This window comes from Vanessa cardui, chromosome 3 (genome assembly GCF_905220365.1).
Source record: "Vanessa cardui chromosome 3, ilVanCard2.1, whole genome shotgun sequence".
Classification (NCBI taxonomy): Eukaryota; Metazoa; Arthropoda; class Insecta; order Lepidoptera; family Nymphalidae; genus Vanessa; species Vanessa cardui.
Genome location: NC_061125.1, coordinates 15,605,211 through 15,620,914, shown reverse-complemented (window position 1 = coordinate 15,620,914; position 15,704 = coordinate 15,605,211). Strand labels below are relative to the sequence as shown.

Sequence of the window (15,704 nt, the reverse complement as noted above, 5' to 3'; positions counted from 1 at the left end):
CATCAAAATTATAACAAACTAAATTTTTTAGTATAGTATAGATCTAGAAATAAAATTTAATAAATAAAATAATATGTGTTATCATGGCCAATATCGCTATATATTTATATATAATAATATATAATCATCCGCTTACGAGTGATAGTTAGTTTAAATTATTTATAGCCTGAGCCTAAGTTTACAGTTTATTTTATCGCCAAATGCGAATGATGACTCGTCAGTCGTCATTAAAATGAATGTGAAATAATTAAATAAAATATAAATACAGCATACTTGTAATGTCGAGAGTTAAGTATTTTAAAAAATACACTTATGCTCAGGAAAATTCTTATGAAAATTTGTCAGGTGCAAATTATTATGTTTTGGCAACATAGAACTGACTAAATGACATTTACACTATCAGTTGTACAGCCGAACATCTGTAAAACTTTTAAAGTGGCAATTTTATATTATATGAAAAGAATACCATAATTATAATAGTATTAATTAAGTATATATAATCAAATTTACTCTTTTTTAATTAAATTATTTTATATACAATTATCTAAGTAAGGGAGATTGGAAAGTAATTTCTTGTCAGAGAATATTTATTAATAATCTATAAATAAACATATTTTTTAGTTGATTACAAAGCTGCACGACTATGGCTACACGAAAGAGAAGTGGTTCTGGTTCTAAAAGACATTTAAAAGAAAAAGTCGTACAGATATATGAATCATTCTTTAGGGGCGAAGACTTAACAAGTGATAACCCAACATTTTGGGATGAGTTTTTTCTGTTAAAACCTAAAATTCCTCAGCTCGAAGCTGAAATACAAAAGCTTTCGGTAGAACAACTAACTAATTTAAAAGACAATATCAATTTACTGGTTCTACAATGCATAGAAATGCTGGGACAAGAACATCACATAAGGTTGCCTCAAATAGTAAAACAATGTATACATTATGCCGATACAGGAGTGATATGCATCAGTGTTACAACTTTACAGGTTGGTGTATGCACTGCAGACATTCAGTGCAATATTGACTACCATGTATCAAAGAGCAGAGCAAGATGCTACTTTCAATATAAAAACCACCTTATTAGGAACAGATACTGCAAATGCAAAAATGCAGAAGCTATTAGAACACTGCAGCACAGTGTTATCAGGTAAATCTATATGTAATTTTAAGCATTAAATTTAAAGATGAACAAAAACACTGATTGGGAAGTCACTGGCCCCTAAGATATGGGTTTTCTTAGTTTAGGGTACAGGACCACTTTGAGATATGTAACTATAATTATATTTTTGAATTTGATAATATTATAAATGTGAAAGTAAGTCTGTCTGTTGCTCTTTTACGGCCAACATTGAATGGAATTTGGAATGAAGCCAATTTGAAAGGGCAAAGGCATACTTTATTATGCTTAAAATATAATTAATAACCCAATCAAAATGCTTGTAAACATTATTTAATGAGATAACCATATTAGGTAAACTTTCTTTATTTTTTTGCCATTTGATTGCCTACAACAAGCTTAAGTGCTATTAATATAATAAAGCAAGATTGTTACCTCAATTTTTCAATAAGGATTATAATTGATTTTCATCCATTGAGTGCACATAATTATTGGTATGTTAATGTTAATTGAACTTTTGCAATCAACAGGTGATGTGCCGGACAGCTTGAAATCAATGGTCCTGAAGTTACTATTAATAATTGCAACTGGAATAGATAATATCGATGACAACCCACTGGTGGAATATTTAATGCTTCATTCACTGTTTGAGCCTTTGATACAGCTACTGTGTACGGCGACTGAAAGACAGCAGCATGGTATGTTACACTTATAGTCAATAGTCATCAACAACAACAACAGCCTGTAAATTCCCACTGCTGGGCTAAAGGCCTCCTCTCCCTTTGAGGAGAAGGTTTGGAACATATTCCACCACGCTGTTCCAATGCGGGTTGGTGGAATACACATGTGGTAGAATTTCTATGAAATTTGTCACATGCAGGTTTCCTCACAATGTTTTCCTTTACCGCTGAGCACAAGATGAATTATAAAGACAAATTAAGCACATGAAACAGCGGTGCTTGCCTGGGTTTGAACCCGCAATCATCGGTTATCGGCACTCTATCTAACCACTGGGCCATCTCAACTCTGATCAATAGTCATACACACTATCAATGGTGTGCTATGAGAAATTTCTTTAGGAGAATACACAACATTCTATCATGGTATATTGATACTTGAAATACTTTTGAAATATATTGTCACATAACATTTCTTTTATTTAATTAATTTACATTTTACAACATTCTGTATCACTATCGGGGATATTGTTATATTAATACTTGTGAGGCAATGTAAACATTGCTGTTCCAATGTAAATGTTGTCAAGTAAACGTGGTTTTATGGGAAGCAGGTGAAGGGTATGTCCATTGCTTATGCTACTGTTTTTTATATGTTATTGAAATAATTTTGCAAAGAGTTATTTAGATTGTTTTAATTTCCTTAAGAATGTTTAAAAGATAGATGAGGTTTTCTGTTAGTGAACCATTTGCCTTCAGATTGTCTCACTTTTGAACTTTGAGTTTTTCATAATTGCTTCTTTACACATTGTAGGGTATGACGTCGTACTACTCCTGATGTTCTTAGTTAATTATAAAAAGCAAGAATCTGCGAATCCCTATGTCGTGAAACTGTCGATACTTGACGATGAATTGGCTCTAAATGGGTAAGAATTATATATTTCAAAACTTAACATACATACCCCATTTCTTAAATTGTTTTGTGATGGTAAGACTTTGTGCTAACCTTCGGGGTTACTGCCCACTCGTGACAATTAATAACATTAAATGCTTAAATGCATACAAATATGAATTGAAACTAGTTACTGTATAAATCTTGCGAGGAATGGTGACAAGAATGCTAGCAGCATTTCCCCGTTGAATCGAAATTCCGCTCCTCTGGGCAAAAAACGAACCAGCTCTCCTGTCACCAGTGGAGGCAATGAGGCGAGGTGTTATACTTTTGATAAAGCTTTTTGCACCACTACTCCAAGGGCCAAGCGTTTCGGCAGCAAATGACCACTCGTCAGATATTCTATCGGTAAACAGCAGTACTCAATATTGTTCTGGTTTGTAGGGTGAGTGAACCAGTTTAACTGTAGGCACAGGGGATATAAAATCTTAGTTCCCAAGGTTGGTGTCGCATTGGCGATGTAAGGAATGGTTAATATATTTTATAGCGCCATTGTCTATGGGCGGTGACCAAATGCTCATCCACATATCTTTATAATAAAAAAAAAATAAAGTTGTCAGTTGCTATATTCTAACAAACATTACAACACCATATGCCTTATTCTAATCTGTCTATAATATTTTTCGTTGTCGAAGTCGCATGTGACGTCAAAATCAAACCCAAAATCATCAATCAATCGCTATAAGGAACAGACTAGTAGTGCCTTTTAATATTTAGGACAATATTTCAAAATAAATTAAGAATGTTGATGTATTAAATTTTCAGATACGGTCAAGTTATCAGAGCGGCATTGAACGACTTCGTAATGTCAACATTCGGGGGGATGCAGGCGAGTGGTGGGGGGTGGCTGTCATCTCTGACGAGTATGGTGGGAGGTATATTTCTTACTAGCGACGAAACGCAGCCAGTCGTTAGAGGACAAAGGAATAGGTACATACAAACTAATATACGTAATATATAAATTATTGAAATAGAGAGTCTAATTATAATTTTTGTTTATTCTATAGTTTTTTATTTTGTCTCACAATATAACGTATTATTAGTAGCAGAAATGTTGTACTCCATAATCGTAACCGAAACCCTTTGATATCTGAAATAAAAAACTATCCAAAACAGAAGTCTCTTAATAGAATCAAGACTACTTTTTAGGGTAGGACTTTATGCTAGCCTGTTTGGGTAGGTACCACCCACTCATCAGTTATTCTTCCGCCAAATAACAGTACTCAGTATTGTTGTGTTCCGGTTTGAAGGGTGAGTGAGCCAGTGTAACTGCATTCACAAGGGACATAACATCTCAGTTACAAAGGTTGGTGGACATTAACGATGTAAAGAAGTTAATATTTCTTACAGCGTCATTGTCTATGGGTGATGGTGACCACTCACCATCAGGTAGCCTATATGCTCGTCCGCCAACATATACCAATAAAAAAACATATATGACACTAAATAATACCTTTTTTAAATAGTCGTTCTTCAATGGCTATACATTAATACATATAACAGTGACCTCGTTATTTTGTGCTGTAGTATCTTTAAATAAAATCTAAAATCCGTTAAAACTATTCGAAACAATCGGATAATCGGAAATAATTTCTTATCGGTTACTGAATCTGAAACCTGTTACATGTATATTCAAATCTATATGCAAATACTTATCTATGGTTAGTCATTTCTTGAATTTTATATTATATTATATAATACTAAAATTATATTCCTTTGCTTTCTTTTCATTTTATAATAAACTAGCAGCCCGTCCCGGCTTCGCACGGTGACAAGTTTTTTATTATATTTTTACCTTTTATTTAATTCTTTTTTAAGTAGTTTCCGAAATCTTTAACAATTTTTGTTCTATTTCAACTTATTTAAACAAAAACATTAATAAATGATACACCTAAACCTCAATCAAGAATCCCTCTGCCTTTGAGTGAAAGTCGAGAAGTAAGAGTCGAGATGGCCCAGTGGTTCGAACGCGTGCATCTTCACCGATGATTGCGGGTTCAAACCCAGGCAAGCACCGCTGATTCATGTGCTTAATTTGTCTTTATAATTCATCTCGTGCTCAGCGGTGAAGGAAATTCTGCCACATGTGTATTCCACGAACCCGCATTGGAACAGCGCGGTGGAATATGTTCCAAACCTTCTCCTCAAAGGGAGAGGAGGCCTTTAGCCCAGCAATGGGAATTTACAGGCTGCTGATGATGAGTGAAAACCGTATCAAAAGCTGCACAGTCGGCTTTGAATAGATTGCTAACATGAAGACAGACGCGGTTGTCGTATATGTAATGATAGTGGCGAGTGCTGGTGTCATGTGTGTGTGTGTGTGTGTGTGCGCAGCGGCGGCGAGGAGGGCATGCTGCTGGCGCTGTACGAGGCGGCGCACCTCAACCGCAACTTCATGACGACGCTGGCGCACTCGTCGTCCGCCGCCGCCTCCTCCGCGCCGCCCTCGCCGCCGCACACGCTGCCGCCGCACCAGGTACCACCCGCGACCAGGGACACCCTGACCCCGGGAACCGAACCCGGGACCTCGGAGTAGTGTATAGTACGACACAAATTAGATGTAGCATCGGAAAGTGCAATGGAATGAAAATAAAACCGATTACTGCCGATTTACATAATCAATAGAAATAGCTCCCTATCGCGCCATTCGACGCTATTCGTCGCTATAGATTCACGCGTCAGAGAAAACAAGTGCATGTAAATCGACGCGTCAAATTGACGAATATTTTAGGGCATGTGATGTTACAAGTTATTACGTTTGTGCAAAGATCATATTCGCATGAGAAATAGATATTGATAATTTGGGATAGCGTACTCAATTCGGATGTGATCGGTTTTACGAATTTTGCCGATGCGACATCTAAGTTGTGTCGTACTATACCCGTGAAAAGCGGTGTAAACACTACTCAACCACGGAGGTCGTTTATATTAACTACTTATATTTCTCTTTAGTCCTACTCGAAGCGACCTCAGGAAGTGCGGTTTTGAGACTTGAGCAAGTCTCAAAATCTTTCAGTAAAAGTTTCAATTCTACTCCGAGCAAAACTACTTTCGAAGGACAAAATTGGCCCAAAATACTATTGACCAAAAGTGTTACGATAGTTTTATTATTAATAGTGTGCAATGACTGTCCGGCCAAGGCTAGAACTCATTCCTAAGTAATGAAATTAACCAAGCCTATGTCAAAACTTCAAAAGTCATCTCAACTAGAATCTGCGCTAGAATAACTCATCAGTTATTCTAGCGCCAAACAACAGTACTCAGTATTGTTGTGTTCCGGTCTGAGTGAGCCAGTGCAACTACAGGCACAAGGGACATAACATCTTAGTTCCCAAGGTTGGTGGTACATTGACGATGTAAGGAATACTTAATATTTCTTACAGCGTCATTGTCTATGGGTGATGGTGACTACTTACCATCAGGTGGCCCATATGCTCGTCCGTAAATCTATACCATAAAAAAAAGTAATTTTGACAGTGTTGCTAGTCAAAAATAATTTTGAAATTAAATCTCCATTAAATGTTATATTTTTCAGAGCCCACCTAACTTAGCGCAGATTCAAGCGCTTGATAACGACCAGCCAACTAACCTACTAGTCACATTCTTTCAATACTGGTAAGAATTAAAATAAGGAATTAAAATATACGACTGACGGTAGTCCAAAATTAATTGTAATGTTTTTTCAATAACCTTGACCAGACCAATTAATCTATTTGAATTATTAACTACATATATGTTACGGTAAGATTACAAACATCGTTAGATTACAATCTGTCTAGTGAGATTGTAATCTGAAATAAAACTTGTTATAACGGATTTGAATCGCATATATTGATTATTTTTCTCCCGTAGAGTCTACCCGTGACCACGAACGCTGTAAAGTGCTCGAAACGTCGGGATGCCAAAAATAATTAATATACGCGATTCAAATCCGTTATAACTAGTTTTATTTCAATGTGTAATCGCGAAAATTTAAGACAACATTATGAGATTGTAATCTGTCTAAATATTGTGAACCGTGAAATACAATGGCAATTTAAAGCATTATTTTTGGCTATATTGTAATTTGACAATGTGAATTGGTCAAATTGCCAAATATGTTTTTACTAAATGATATTTATAATGAATAATGGAATCAAACCCCAGAATTATGACCTAACATATAACAGCATTATCTATTCTATTAGACAGTGTATTCAACTGGCCAGCGGTCCCTAGGCAGATGAAAGTTTTTTTTAATGATATTATGTGTTCTTTAGTTCCATAGTGATGGCAGACACGCGGACAGAGGCCAGTATCAATAAGTGCAGCCTGTGCTTCATCACACTGACTTGTATTGTTGAGGAACAGTTCGCAAATTCTATAATGCACGATCAGAATCTTACATTTAAGGTAAAGTACTTTTTTACTTTACACTGTTTTTTTTGTTATGTATTATATATATATTTAAATGGTTTTTGGTCACTGGTGGTATTTGTGCGAACCGACGTCACATTTTATTGACAAATAATTGTACTTGGTATGGGGATGATGAGGTAATGTAAGTAACTACACGCATAAGGGACATGCCATTTATTTCTTTCTATCCATAATATTTCTTAACAGCGTCAATGTCTGGGTCATGATGACCACATACCATTAGGGGCCTTTATTAGATGGTTCATCTACAATTTAATATATATAAATATATAGTCGTATATATGTTTGGATAAATGAATAATAACTGAACTAAAAATTTTAGACCCAAACAGAACAGACCTAAAATTCTTCTTATAATTGAACGGTATTTAACAAATATAAGTTTATAATTGTAAATATTTAGTCACATAAAGCAGAACTTATTTAATCATTAAAGAAACTATGACCTTTTCGTCAGGTCCAACTTTACAGGCTGCCAATGCGTCACAGAAAAATAATTCCTGAAGAACCTCCGTCGCAGCCTCTCGCTTCGACTCTCATCGGTAAGTGACATTTCGTTATAAAATATTTTATATTACGTTTTTGACTTATTTTAACAAAAGTCAAAAACGTGATAAATTAAAATTGTTCACATTTGCACTATGCGTGGTTAAAAGTATTTTGCAAATCGTCACCGTTCCTACCGGAAATACATTTATATATTGCAAGTACACATATCAAAAGTACACATGAGTATGAATATGATTAAATATATAATAATAAATTTTAACAAAACAGTTGCTGCAACTGAAAGAATAATAACAATTTAAATAAAAGTAAAGTAAAGTAACAGCCTGTAAATTTCCCACTGCTGAGATAAGGCCTCCTCTCCCATTAAGGAGAGGCTTTGGAACATATTCCACCACGCTGTTCCACTGCGGGTTGGTGGAATGCACATGTGGCAGAATTTCTATGAAATTTGTCACATGCAGGTTTCCTCACGATGTTTTCCTTCACCGCTGAGCACGAGATGAATTATAAACACAAATTAAGCACATGAATCAGCGGTGCTTGCTTGCGTTTGAACCCGCAATCATCGGTTAAGATGCACGCGTTCTAACCACTGGGCCATCTCAGCTTAGCAATTTAAATGAAGGCTTCGTATTACGATATCAGCTCATTGACATAGACGAGAAATAGATGTGGGCCGAGAGTAGTGCCCTGTGTCCAATCGATTTTTTAACTAGATGGCGCTAGTAGTACATTGAATCACGCTATCGTTTGGTTTGGTCAAAGGTATATAGTCTTAGTATGGAAAATAAATAAACACCTATATAGTAGGGGAGGCGAAGCGGGGATTTTTGAAGTGACTCGAGCGTGTCAGATAATTATACAGAGAAAATCCTTGTACCCTTTAATGTACCTCTACCGAATATGAACCCTTCATATGGCGGGGTATGCTGAGGGGAACCCGTCAGATTAGTAAAAAAAAATCGATCCTCTGAAAAACTCGAGCGCGTCAGATTAAGTAAGAGTAAGTTAATTACATGTAGAAAAGTGTATATCTAAATAATCTGACGATTTCAGCGTGGCGTTGAGAAATTAGCGAGCTCTAAAGTTGAAAAAAAAAAACGTCATCTTGAAATACTCGAGCGCGCTTCTGTTTTTTTTTTAACTATAGGAAATATTGTCAGAAGCATGAGAAACTACTAATCTGACGGTTTCCATGAGGCGATGTCGGTAAAATCGTGGAAAGGTGAAGCGTACAGCGGTTGAGAGCTGATATTTTAGGAGATACTTCTGATTCAGGTACGTTTTTTTTTATATATTATCATGATAATATCATAACATAAATGCAGCACAATGATCTACCATAACCATTCATGGTTACAGAACCACGAGATGATGAGGACGTCCAAGAAGTGGAAGAAACAAAGTACGAAGATGAATCATCCAGCGAAGATGAACATTAAAATTTATATTTCACACGTCAATTATACATACGGGTTTTTATTTGTAATGATGTATTTTTAATTTTGTATATGAATAAATTATAACTATTTTATATGAAAATGCGAATATCTTGTTGTTCAATTTCGTTAAAAATGGTCAGAATAACGATATCCCTCAATATAATTGTCAGATTATTCTACAGAGGTACTATTGTATCAATATGAACCCCCTGCATGAAAATCTGACGCGCCGGAGTATTTCAAGGTCACAATTTTTTTTTACACATTCAAAAATCAATAATTTTTATATGTCACATCCAAAACGTCAGACATTTTAATACGACACTTTTGAGGGTTTAATATGCCTATACTTCGAATTTCTGACACGCTCGAGTAACTTTTTTTTTTTCGTTTTTCAACCCCTTGTTATAGGCAACCCCCTCAGATTAATTGTCAGATTAATATATAATGGTTATCAGGAATATAAAGCGCGTTTAAACTGTTAATGGCTGACGCGCTCGAGTATTTCCATACACCTAATTTTTTTTTAATTTTTAAAAATTTTTACGCGCTCTCCCCATCGCTAAAATATAAAACTTGTAATGTACTTTTTTTCATTTTGAGACCTAAACTATCGAATCCAATAGGTCTCTAAGACGCTCGAGTAACTGCAAATTTAGCATCCCGGCCTCCCCTACTAATACGTTCCGGGAAGTGTGTTTCATTTTAGCATGCATATCACTATCCCTGGCTCTGTAGACACATCACCACCCTGTGTAACCCCGTCCGCAGAGCTGCTGGTGGAGTTCATGATGTGCCACCTGCTGAAGAAGTTCCCGGGCGCGCTGTACGAGCAGTGCGTGGGCGTGCTGCTGCGCCTGCTGAGCTACCAGAAGCGCTGCCGCGTGCGCCTGGCGCGCGACTGGCGCCCGCTGTGGGCCGCGCTCATCGCGCTGCTGCGCTTCCTCGTGGCGCACGAGGCCAGCCTGCTGCGACGCCACAACGTCTTCCTCATGGCGCAGCAGGTCAGCTCCCGCGTGTGGTGGCCGACGTGATCGAGCTACCGACTGACGTAACCTTGTATTCCCTTTCAGGTTGTTAATATATTCGACCGCAGCTCCATATCTAACATCCCAGCTCACGGGGGTGTGGTGGTGGCCGACGTGATCGAGCTACCGACTGACGTATCCCTGTGTTCCCTTTCAGGTTGTTAATATATTCAACCTGTTCATCACGTTCGGGGACACGTTCCTGCCGACGCCGTCGTCGTACGACCAGCTCTACTACGAGCTGATACGGATGCACCAAGTATTCGACAACCTGTTTTATATGGGTGCGTATTATTTATGATTGAATGATTGAATCAACACTACATTTCTAGTTGTACGGTAAGGTCGATTAGGTCGGTTATCTATAGTTCTGTCCGTGTGTCTGTCTGTTGATTTTCCACAGCGAAAAACTGAACCAAATTTGACCGAATATCTTACGAAGAAAACCGTGGGCGACATCTTTCAAAATTTGTCTTAAATTTTTGCGATTATTACACATTGGAATAAAACTAGTGATAACGGATTTGAATCGCGTATATTAATTATTTTTGTTAATTACCCGTACCCGGGTAGTCACTACCCGTGACCACGAACGCTGTAAAGTGCTCGAAACGTCGGGATATCAAAAATAATTAATATACGCAATTCAAATCCATTATAACTAGTTTTATTTCAATCTTTCAAAATTTATATTTCACATAGACCTATAAAGGTCACCCAAGGCTTAGCACGGATAAGTCAGTCAGTAACAGCTGTGTGCGTCTAATCAAATATCTTTATTCAATATGGAAGTGATTACGCTTGCTAATTGATAGTCAAAAATCTACTATGGATAAAAGAGACTCAGACGGGACATGTATATATATTTTTAAAATTCACTCACACAAGTATAGTACGACACAACTCAGATGTCGCATCGGCAAAATTCGTGAAACCGATCACATCCGAATTAAGTACGCTATCCCAAATTATCAATATTTATTTCTCACGCGAATATGATCTTTGCACAAACGCAATAACTTGTAATATCATATGACCTAATATATTCGTCAATTTGACGCGTCGATTTACATGCACTTGCTTTCTCTGACGCGTGAATCTATAGCGACGAATAGCGTCGAATGGCGCGATAGGGAGCTATTTCTATTGGTCGTGTAAATCGACAGTATTCGGTTTTAGTTTCATTCCATTTCATTTTCCGATGCTACATCTAATTTGTGTCGTACTATATAAGTTATGTGTTTGCGCGTACAACACTAGTAAACTTGTTGTGTGTGTGTTGTGTGCGTCAGCGCTGCGCTACTCGACGGCGGCGGGCGAGTTCAAGGCGGAGGCGCTGCGGCTCGCCAACTGCCTCGTCAACGTGCGCGCCATCATCCAGCACTTCTCGCCCAAGATCGAGGCGTGGCTGGCCTCGCAGAGCCTCTCCACGCCCACCGAGGACCAGGTTCATCACCAATCTTTTCTATCAGCGCATACTACTCGTTATCCAAAACGTATGATTTTGAAAATACAACTAACTTCGCAGGATTATTAACGTCATAAGCAGCATTCATTTTTCTATAAATGTTACTTTCATATAAAAGTTAAAATATTCAAATGAATGCCTCTAAGTATGATTAATTATTTACATATATAACGGTACATGTATCCATCTGTGGCTGCCGACGTCTACCTTATGCGAGCTGCAAATGGATTATGATATGATCCGTTTGCCTCTGCGCACAGAAGGTCCTGAAGTTTTTTTTTTGTAGCTTTTATTTATGCCAAAAAGGCACAGATTATTTCGCCAATGTCACGTGCGAAGGTCCTGAAATTGTGTGAGAGTGAAGAAATGTTAAACCGCACTGTTACAAATATCACTATCAAATGTCATTATCATTTGACGTTTCTTGACACCCACAAAATACAGTGGCGCCGTCATATCCCTTAAAGGCTTATTACACTACGCGGTATTCAGACAGTCTTACTAAGGGCCCTCGCCCACGGCGACTTTTTGTAGCGATGCAGTCGCGCGTTTCATAAAAGCGCGACAGCAGCGATACTAACGCCCATTATTCGCATTTGCAACGCGCCACACCATCGCAACTGTATCGATGCAAACGCGCGGCCATGTCGGACGACATCGGGGAGAGAACGGTGGGGGGATGGCGCGTGAGTGGAGAAACGAGCGAAACCACCAAGTAATCTCTCTTTGTTAAATGGGTGCATCCAATATTGATGCCGCTTTCGTTGCCCCCGTTTGGTGCTGCTCACAAAGCAGCACCAAAGGCAACGTGACTAATGTTGCATCAACGGAGTCCATCTTGCAACTGTAGCGATTACCACAGGAATTTTTGTGCCGTTACTGAATCGCATTTGCATCGCGACAGAAGCGCGACAGTATTGCGTTGACATCGCGACTAAATCGTGGTTATGTGGGCGAGGGCACACTGCCAGCGATCGCATCGCGACTGTATCGATTCGAATATGCGGCTGCATCGCTACTGCATCGCTACAAAAAGTCGCCGTGTGCGAGGGCCCTAAGACTGTCTTAAAATCTAACTAGACAAGCTCGCTATTACACTGTGCTGAATATCGCATGCTAACTCATTTGCAAGGCGTACGTAGTCGGTGACGGTTGTCGCGCGATGGGAATTTTTGGAAATTTCATTTCGGCAAAATAGTGTAATAGCCCCGCAGGTGCGCTTTGTCGTAGGTATATGGAGGTACCTACGTATTTATTGGGACGAACAAAGGAATTAAGTAGGTACATACCTTAGCCAATTCTTTATTGTAATTGGTGCGTATTCATCAACTTCTTTTTTATTGTTTTGATTGTAGCTTTTTCATCAAAGTTTTTATAAATTTCCAACAACACCCGGAATCCTTCAGTACGTAGTGGTTGATTAGAATAATCTTTATGACTTTTCTGCCATAAATATGGCATGTCTAGGTACAAATCGAGTACATTAAAAAGCACTTCTTTCTCTTTTGAACAAGCCATGGTGCACGCGGCCACAGCAAACAAACATACGAGCGACTTTGCTCTGCGGCTGCCGCGCGCTGACTGAACGGTCTAAGCGTGCTAAGTCTTATTACACTACGCGGTATTCAGCAAGCAAGAAAGTAACCATGGTCGAACCCATTCGGTCGGTCTAATTTGACAGGCTAACTTGCTAACTCTTATTACATTATGCTAAATCTTAGTAAGACTGTCTGAATACCGCGTAGTGTAATAAGCCCTTTAATAAGGGACCCTTATACAACTCGTGGCATTCACAGGTGCATTTGAGTTCTTACACGCAATGTAAACAGCACTAGTTACATTAATTAAGTAACAGATAATTATTTAAATCACAGTCACAGTTTTGACAAATCCGTGAAAACAAACAGAATATTTGCTAAACGAAACCAACGATTAGTCAAAACAGTTTCAATATCTCCTACACGGAATCCTTAAGGCCGCCACTATACACACACAGATCCTGGAGGTGGTCCGCAAGAACTACGACAGCCTGATCCTGAAGCTGCAGGAGGGGCTGGAGGCCTACGAGCGCTACGACGAGCGCGCGCAGCGGCCGCTGCTGCTACGACTGGCGCGCGCCGCCCGCCGCGCCGCGCGCGCCCGCGCCGACGCCGCCGCGCTGCGCCTGCACTCCGCCGCGCTGCTGCACCACTACACCGCGCTCGCCTAGCGCGCCCGCCCCCTTTGTGACGTCACACTGGTGACCTCGAAACGTTAACACTGACGTCACGTGCACCGCCTTAGTGACGTCACACTGTTCGTCTCTAACAGGAACGTTAACACTGACGTCGCGTGCACCGCCTTAGTGACGTCATACTGTTGTAAAGTAAAAGTAAAGTAACAGCCTGTACATTTCCCACTGCTGAGATAAGGCCTCCTCTTCCATTGAGGAGAGGGTTTGGAACATATTCCACCACGCTGTTCCAATGCGGGTTGGTGGAATGCACATGTGGCAGAATTTCGATGAATTTAGACACATGCACCTGCATGTGTCTAAATTCATCGAAAGGAAGGAAACCTTCCTCACGATGTTTTCCTTCACCGCCGAGCACGAGATGAATTATAAATACCACTACACCTCGCTCGTCTAGCGCCCCCGCCCGCTTTGTGACGTCACACTGGTCACCGCGACGGATTGGTTCGTCTCTAACAGGAACGTTAACACTGACGTCGCGTGCACCGCCTTAGTGACGTCACACTGGTGACCGCGACGGATTGGTTCGTCTCTAACAGGAACGTTAACACTGACGTCGCGTGCACCGCCTTAGTGACGTCACACTGGTGACCGCGACGGATTGGTTCGTCTCTAACAGGAACGTTAACACTGACGTCGCGTGCACCGCCTTAGTGACGTCACACTGGTGACCGCGACGGATTGGTTCGTCTCTAACAGGAACGTTAACACTGACGTCGCGTGCACCGCCTTAGTGACGTCACACTGTTGACCGCGACGGATTGGTTCGTCTCTAACAGAAACGTTAACACTGACGTCACGTGCACCGCCTTAGTGACGTCACACTGTTGGCCGCGACGGATTGGTTCGTCTCTAACAGGAACGTTAACACTGACGTCACGTGCACCGAGGAAATGTAGGCCTCATTCCCACTGTATACCCACATTCCCTCCTTGCACTGTGGATTACTAAAACTTATCAATCTCCATTGTGAAGCGAAATTCGTAAATTTGAGTATTTAATGCTGCTGTTATACAACAATTGACTTCAACACTCAGTAAGAAAAATGCATTACTTGAAATATTACTTTTTTAAGTAATTCGTAATACTCATATTACTTTCACGATCCTTGTTCATTACAGTGCAGTTTAAAAATATTTATTTCAACAAAACAATTGAGACGCTGACAACACCAATTGACCTTTAGATATTTCAACCACAGCCAAGTATTATTTGTAAATAATAGTAATAATTTTAACTGTATCCTATAAAGCGAAATAAAAAATCATCTCTTATCATACTGTTAAAATAAAATAAGATATAAAATATTTATGCATTTTGATCATTAATATGAAAACTATATGTTGATAGATACCTACTTAGACCATAATTATATGAATTAAAAAAAAACCAACATATACTTTTTATTTTATTTAATTTAGTTTGAAATATAATTTTTTTTTGTCATTACAAGTTTATTTGGCTGTTGTCAGCGTTTAAAGTATTCTTACAATATTATAGTGATAAAAATATCACACTTTATAAATGTTACATTTGATATAATTTATATGTATATAAAAGCAAATTTCTCATAGGTACACCATTATAGTATATGAGATTGTGCTACCTTGTTACAAATAGTTATAATTACAAAGCATCATATTAGATTTGGTGCAACAAACATACCATATAATTAAGATAACTTTTTAAGTTATTATAAACATTTATATTTATTTCATCAAATGGAGTAGAAAGCCAAAATATTGCATTAATATATTGTACGAAACCATTTAATACAACCAGTACCTTATGTATTCTGATGTAATACATTGCTAATAATTTATCATGTAATAAATGTTATATTTTTACATTAAATA

The 15,704-nt window shown here is 38.6% G+C and overlaps 1 protein-coding gene across 2 annotated transcripts; it reads left to right on the top strand.

The window, feature by feature from the left end:
- Window positions 1-380: 380 nt before the first annotated feature.
- LOC124543619 (armadillo-like helical domain-containing protein 3) lies at window positions 381-15,100 on the top strand. Of its 2 annotated transcripts, none has more exons than XM_047121869.1 (15): window positions 381-490; window positions 622-912; window positions 989-1,149; window positions 1,650-1,817; window positions 2,611-2,722; window positions 3,514-3,678; window positions 5,083-5,224; window positions 6,284-6,363; window positions 7,008-7,140; window positions 7,625-7,709; window positions 9,891-10,123; window positions 10,305-10,431; window positions 11,440-11,594; window positions 13,612-13,897; window positions 14,262-15,100. In XM_047121869.1, exons 2-14 carry the CDS (start codon window positions 644-646, stop codon window positions 13,822-13,824), a joined length of 2,043 nt encoding a protein of 680 aa, XP_046977825.1. In that variant the 5' UTR covers window positions 381-490; window positions 622-643; the 3' UTR covers window positions 13,825-13,897; window positions 14,262-15,100. The 2 variants fall into 2 exon arrangements, with proteins under 2 accessions (XP_046977825.1, XP_046977824.1); XM_047121868.1 differs by having other exon boundaries at window positions 391-548.
- Window positions 15,101-15,704: the final 604 nt, after the last annotated feature.

Bases quoted from the DNA above. Each gene is read 5' to 3' on its own strand.
- LOC124543619 (XM_047121869.1), top strand. From the start codon at position 644: ATGGCTACACGAAAGAGAAGTGGTTCTGGTTCTAAAAGACATTTAAAA. The intron at 2,723-3,513 runs GTAAGAATTATA...TTAAATTTTCAG, and splicing joins GATGAATTGGCTCTAAATGG to ATACGGTCAAGTTATCAGAG. The intron at 6,364-7,007 runs GTAAGAATTAAA...TGTGTTCTTTAG, and splicing joins GTCACATTCTTTCAATACTG to TTCCATAGTGATGGCAGACA.